The 7,002-nt window shown below is 45.5% G+C and overlaps 1 protein-coding gene across 2 annotated transcripts in view; it reads right to left on the bottom strand.

Annotated features, from left to right (window-relative positions):
• Positions 1-1,808: 1,808 nt before the first annotated feature.
• Positions 1,809-7,002, bottom strand: part of DISC1 (DISC1 scaffold protein) — a 380,218-nt gene continuing 375,024 nt past the window's right edge. For both annotated transcript variants that reach the window (XM_047702999.1, XM_047703000.1), the window contains one exon: positions 1,809-4,942. In XM_047702999.1, the coding sequence (XP_047558955.1) occupies positions 4,803-4,942 (140 nt within the window). In that variant the 3' untranslated portion in view covers positions 1,809-4,802. The remainder of the gene's footprint in view (positions 4,943-7,002) is intronic.

Below are 7,002 nucleotides of genomic sequence, written 5' to 3'. Positions count from 1 at the left end.
AAAAATTTGGTCTCTTCTTTATACTCTATCTTCTGGTTATTGTGTGTATATGCAAAGCACATTACTTTGATGTGTTAATTATTTATTTTTTTTAAAGATGTTATTTATTTGACAGAGTGAGAGAGAGATCACTAGTAGGCAGAGAGAGGGGGAAGGCTTTAACCCACTGAGCCACCCAGGCACCCCTGATGTGTTAATTATTTAAATACGTTTCTGTTAGTTCTCTTAGGTTTTCGAGCTTACAATTACATCACCTGTAAAAACTAATGTTGTGGAGCACCCGGGGGCTCAGTTGTTAAGCGTCTGCCTTCAGCTCAGGTCATGATCCCGGGGCCCAGGGATCAAGCCCCACATTGGGCTCCTTGCTCAGTGGGGAGTCACCCTTTCCCTCTGCCACTCCCCCTGCTTGTGCTCTCTGTCAAATAAATAAAATTTTTAAAACAACAACAATTAATGTTGTATTTCTTCCTTCCCAGAGCACACTCCTCATTTGTTTTTCTTGCCTCACAGAATTAAGCAGGGTCTCCAGTCAAATTTTTCAAGTGGGCACCCTTGTCTTGTTCCCCCACTTAGTGGTGATATTATTTTCAATCTCCTCAAGTAGTCCAGAATAGAAAATTCCATTGTTTTCTGATTTGTTGAAACCGAAAGTAAACACATACACACTTTAAAGCATTGCTTTATTAGAAGTATTTTGTGTGATGTTAGTGTACGATCAATCATCCTATAACAAAAAGATGAAATGGATAAACCTGATAAATTTTTCTATCATCTATACTCGAGGCCAAAAGAAAAAAAAAAAAGTTAAAGGTGCCCTATGGTTTGGGTATCAGCTTTAACTTCATGTAACAAAAGTAACATTTATGAAGCAATAAATTATATGACAACATTCAAAGATAAGATAAGGTGTGGATATTAAAAATAAAAGTACTGAACCACTTCTACAAGGAGGCATTGACTAAGGGGTGCGGTGTTGCTTTGTTGGATGTTTTCTGAAAAAAAAATCAATCGAATGGGGATTTTCAAGAAAATCTGCCCATTGCCAGGCAGTAAGAGGCCGCTCCTGGCGTCGCTTTCGTGGTAGATTGGGGATGAATGGTCAGTGAAGACAGCATACACACTGGTCATGGGGGGTGGGTGTCTGTTGGAACCTGTCCCAGTGTGCTAGACATCATGACTGCAGCACAGTGGGGCTTAGGTGGGAGCATGGGAAGCTGAGGTTTCCCCAGCACGATCCCCAAGGTGACCATGTATCCTTAAGTGAATAAGCTTTATGGCTCGAAGTCTCAGAAAGACCCTGAAGGCCCTTTAGGAAGAGGAGTGGTTGGATGCGTTCATTCCACCGTGTCTGACCCCTACTGTCATGCCACCCCTTCCCAGCTCTGCACCTTGAGGAAAGTTCGCTGGTCTCTTAAGGCTCTGTTTTGTCATCTATAGACACCTACCTCACACGGCCGATATGAGAATTCAATGAGATGATGATTATAAAGGTCTTAGGACAGTCCCGGTGCACAAAGGGTAGCCTTTCCATGCTCCTGGGCTGGGGAAACCCACCTCACCACAGAGGACAGGTTTGCAGTATTACATACTAACATGATGTGAGGGAAGATCATTTTGATCTTGAAATTTCAGGAAGTTGGAAGGCATAGGATGGTTACTGAGCACGAACACGCCCTACCCCAAGCTGGTGGAAGATGAATGAGCAACCGTTTGAATGCCAGCCTCGGGGCGCCTGGGTGGCTCAGTCAGTTAAGCATCTGCCTTCGGCTCAAGTCATGATCACAGAGTCCTGGGATCGAGCCCCGCATTGGACTCCTTCCTCAGCAAGAAGCCTGCTCTCTCTCTCCCACTCCCTCTGCTTGTGTTCCCTCTCGCTGTGTCTCTCTCTGTCAAATAAATAAATACAATCTTTGAACGCCAGCCTCTCCACCCAGTGGGCAGTGTCATCCGCGATTCATTCTCTCACAGCGCGTCATGATGAAATCAGACTCCACGTTGCCATTTTCAGTCAGCGCATTGGTTTGTGGTCTTGACTGTCTCCATAAAAGCTTCAATTTGTATTGCGGTTTGGTCGCTTTTAAATTCAAGCCCTGACAAAAACTGCCCCATACTCTGGTTTGGGATCCACGGTCCTGGGTTTTCTGAGGTCACAGTGGCTCAAGAGGGGACTTGCCCTGAGGAGGCTGTGTGGCCAGATGATACGTCCTGGCCTTTATCAGGCAGGCTTCCTGGCCGACTCTGATGCCAGCATAGACCAGGGAGGGGTGGTAACATGTGGTTAAAGCATCACTCACCTACCCCGATACTTAGACCCGTTCAGGCATCTCAACAAGGAAACAAACACACTGCCCAGCCAAAGGTACCAGAGAACGCGTACATGGCGTATACCTACAATTCTTGTTAGCTTCCAGAATGTTCCAATACATCATGACCTCAAAGAAGTATTCGTGATGATGTCTGAGTCACACAAAACACTGGGTTAGTGACCGTTCAGATGTCTTGTGTCCGGGGGCCTTTTAAAAATGGTGTATGTCAAAGTAGACATTCGTCATTGCTGATACGGTCAATCCTGACTCTTGCCAAGTTTGGCTCCGTTGGAATTCATCCAAGGATTCGAAGATTCCAAGTGCCATGTGACTAATATGTAATATTTTTGAGACATGATTATAAATCACTAATTTGGTCCATTATTAAAAAAAAAAGAATTCCTAGAAATCGACTATACTTATTAAAATATATACAGTATATATATATATTTTTTAATGCTCAAGATAAAACTGATGAAACACAGGCAGCAAATTCACATACTGTGCTTTTGCTTTGTTCCCTGGATGCTGGCCAGCTGCCGGCTGAAGCAGGGCATCTCTTTGAGGACAGAAGTACTGCCCAGCATGGGAAGCTCAGCAAAGCACCAGCTGCCTTCCGGAAACAACAGCGTGACTCCAGGAAATGACAAGGACTGTCCGGGGTCCAAAGATCCTAATGAAAGCAGGACCATCACTATGCTTATAAGGATAAATGAGACAGAAACAAACAAAACCCAATAAATCAATTAGCAGCACAGACAGTAACGTAGCTATTAAGCTCGGCACTGTGCGAAAACTCGAGTCTGGTTGCTGTCACACATGGACACATGATGGAAATCTGTATTTGGACCATTACTTCCCCAGAGAATGCAGGGCTGCACAACACAAGATTGGTGGGATATTCATAGGACTTACATAAAATCTATGATCCATTGCACTTGGGAAATCTGGGTTAGATAAAAAATTTTAAAAAATCAAGTGGGTTTCTTTACTGAGCTCCATCCCTGTCTAATATGCTAACGGGCACTGTGACAACCTGGCCAGGAATGATGGCATGCCGGGTTTCCCTAACGTGTTTGACCTAGGGAGACCTGGTCACTGGAGAGCATCTCTTGGAGGCTGCCTTCCTCCGCCCAACCCGGGAAGCGCTGCCTCATAGAACATGGGCTGTTCTCCAGCTGCCTTGGTAGGGAGGGGCCTGCAATGCTCCACACAACTGAGTACGCACTGCTGTCCGGGGTACCGCACTGTCCTCCTGAGTACTATACTGCCTTCCTGAGTATGTGCTGCCGTCCTGAATATGCGCTGTCCTCCTGAGTACTATACTGCCTTCCTGAGTACGCACTGCTTTCCTGAGTACACATTGCCATCCTGGGTACTACACTGTACTACCTTCTGAGTACCCGCTGCCTTCCTGAGTACGCGTTGCCTTTCTGAGTATGTGCTGCCATCCTGAGTATGCCCTGCTGTCCTGAGTACTGCACTGTCCTCCTTAGTACTATACTGCCTTCCTGAGCACATGCTGCCTTCCTGAGTATGCACTGCTGTCCTGAGTACTGCTCTGTCCTCCTGAGTATGCGCTGCCTTCCTGAGTTCTGCACTGTCCTCCTGAGTACTCTACTGCCTTCCCGAGCACGCACTCTCTTCCTGAATACTGCAGTGGACTGAAAGAAGGTTTCCACATCCACGTCCTGGCCGGCACTGAGTGAAACATGTTAGGCAGGAAAAAAGGAGAGGCCCAGAAGTTTGAACTTGTCATCTGATCCCTTTATGCCCCTGCTCCCATCCCGCTGTCATTGTGGGCAAATTTCGGGATGTCCTGGTGAAACACCAGGGACTCTTTCAGTAGAAACAGGAGTTGCCGTAATAGGAAAATCGGACTGCACCTCACTGACAGGTTGTTACTTTAAAGCAATGTCTTTTGGAATTTTTCCTATGCATTCTTCTGAGATTATAGTGACTCACAGGAGAAGGTGAAAAGCTGTTAATTCCAGATCCTGGGGTTAATTAGCTCCCTTAGATCATGTGCCTGTAGGAAAGTATAACAGGTACAGTGAGAGACACTTACGTTCAGTTTCCTCTTAACAAGTTCTTAAATCAGGAGATATTTTAATTGCAGCAGATGCAAGGTGGTACAGGAAAAGAGACATTTTGCTAGCAGAATTTAACCCCAGCTTCTGTCTAATGGGAGCTGAGATGGGAAGATTTTCGAGTCTGATGTAGGATCTCCCATGAACGACGCGGGAAAGGTGCCCCTGGCTGACACGTGGAAGGCAGTCCGGTGGAATGTCCCCCCAGAGTTCATCGTGCTGTCTCCCCACTCTCAGCCCCAGGACAGAAAAGAGGACCACTTCTCTATGGGGAGTCCTCGGGTCCCTGTGTCCATAACAGAGTCAGGCACATTGGTCAGGCAGGGGAGGTGACAGAGGCCTCCTGTGCATCCATATCGATGACAACGTGGCCGCGCACCCTCCCTGCCCCCCATCCTGTCCCACCTCAGGCCTGCACCTCCCGGATGCCAGCTGTCACACAGGATGCCATAGCCTCTCTCTCTCCCGCCTCCTTTGCCGGCTGGAGCTGCAGGCTCATGGCCTGCAGAGTTTCCTTCACCATCTGGAGCTCCCTCCTCAGAGACTGTGCACACACGGTTAAGGAACACACGCGAAGGTGAAGGGCGGACCTCGGCAGCCTCCGAGGGAGCTAATAAGAGCACGTGCACCAGCGGGAAGCAGATGGGCACTGACATCTAATTGCAGTTTCAAGTTCTTCCAAATTGTAGGAATTAAATATTAATACAAATTTTACACTTCTTGTAAGAGTGATCGCCATCTCCATGAGGCCCGAGGTTATGAACTATCTCAGGTAAGGTTTCAAAAAGGAAAAGGGAGAGTCGGCTGGTAGACCGAGACAGATGGCCAACTGGGAGGCGCGATGATAGAGGGCCAGTGTGACTGGGATTCCTGCGAAGCCCCAGACGGGGGCAGCTCGACAGCCACATCCAAGTGCCCAGAGGGCCCAGAGGGCAGAGGGCTGGACATAAGAGCTTCACAAGAATTCCAGTATTGGGGGCCACCATAGGTCTGGACTCGGAGTTATGAGGGATCAGAGTCCCTGTTGGCCATGAGCCAGCCTTGCCACCTTGTGCAAATCACTTTGAACCTCCATTTTCTGTGAAACAATGATTTCTAAACTCCTGTAGGTTCTAATCTGCTGTCCTATGTGATTATATTTCCCAGGGACTTGTAAAATAGCCAGGCAGGGTGCTCAAGATTTGATGGAGCTCAGGGAGCTTGCCCTTTCTGGGCAGGCTGGTTGGTTTTTCCTTAAATAGTTGGGTTCTTACATCCCTTGCCTTTAAAGTTATTTCTTACCTAAAGAAAACCATCACAGAGAACTTGGCAAATCATCATATGAGATATATAAGGCTGTCATCTTCTCAAGAAATGAGCCCTTTTCTGCGATTCCATTTAACAAATGGTGCTTTTTCTATCCATGGTCAGATCCCTGTTTCCTTGTGTACCTATAGTCAGAACAACTCAAAGATAAACAGGACGAGTTTCATAAGCAAATTAATGTCACTTCATCCAAGAGCAGTGAAGGGGAAGTATGGAAATATGGTACTTAGACATCACGTAAATACTGTTAAATCATCACATCAGGTCAGACCACTTAAACGTTTGTAGATCAGATATGGACAAAACAGGAAGAGAGAGAGCTTTGGGAAAAGCAGCTTGCTGAGATCTTACCACTCACAGACTGTCAACGCTACAATGTTGTTTTATTTAAGTACAATGTCAATGCAATGTCAAGGGAAAAAGATACCCCCAGGTTATGACTGTAGAAAGCTTTCTCTTTCTTTTTTAAATAAAGAACTCCAGAGGATCCTGGGAATTATGCAAATGAACTTCTCCAAGCAAAATCGCTGAACCACCTGAAAAGCTTTTGGCAGCTTTTCATCTGGAAGCTTCGCTGGACTTCATCATTTGTGTAATTTACATTCATTTACTAGGATGGTTCACTCCTTGCACTTGAACTTGAGGGGTATGAGGGCGGGAATGAGTGGGTGCAAGGAAAGAAAAAATCCCATATTTACTTTTTTTTTCCTTAAAAAAAAAATAAAAGTCTTCATTTTCCTCCATTTCTCTGGACAACTCTGCTAATCTTTAGTGAAAACACATATGACTTTATAGGAGTAAAAACATACGGGGTCCCAGACTACATACCAAGCTGCAATTTAATCACAAAGTTATGCTACATTTATAAAAAGTAAGCGTAGAGCTTAAGTAGTTTATGAATCCTGACAAACTCCTAAGATTTAATTACCTTTGACGTGCAGCCTGGGACTACACTCCCCCATTTGTAATAATTATTGCTAAAAGATGACACAGGTTTTTAGAGAGAGGATTGAGCCAAAAAAAGATAGTTCTTAAAGAACTTGTGCAATTCCTGACCCTCACAGAACACACTGAAAGGTTTTTAAAAAGAGACCCAGAGAGACGCCACAGAGGAAAAAGACTAAGTTACATAATTAAACTAACGCATCAGCCCTTCATAGAACATTCTGCAACACCCCACAGAGGAATCAGAAAACAGGGATTTAAGCAAATGATCACCAGCGAGGGAAAAGTGGCAAACCACTTGATGCTTTCATTGTCTCACTTGGAAAATGCATATTTTCAAGAGCTTGCCTCCACTA

The sequence above is a fragment of the Lutra lutra genome, chromosome 14 (genome assembly GCF_902655055.1).
Source record: "Lutra lutra chromosome 14, mLutLut1.2, whole genome shotgun sequence".
In the NCBI taxonomy this organism is placed as follows: Eukaryota; Metazoa; Chordata; class Mammalia; order Carnivora; family Mustelidae; genus Lutra; species Lutra lutra.
This window is presented reverse-complemented; position numbering and strand designations above follow the sequence as displayed.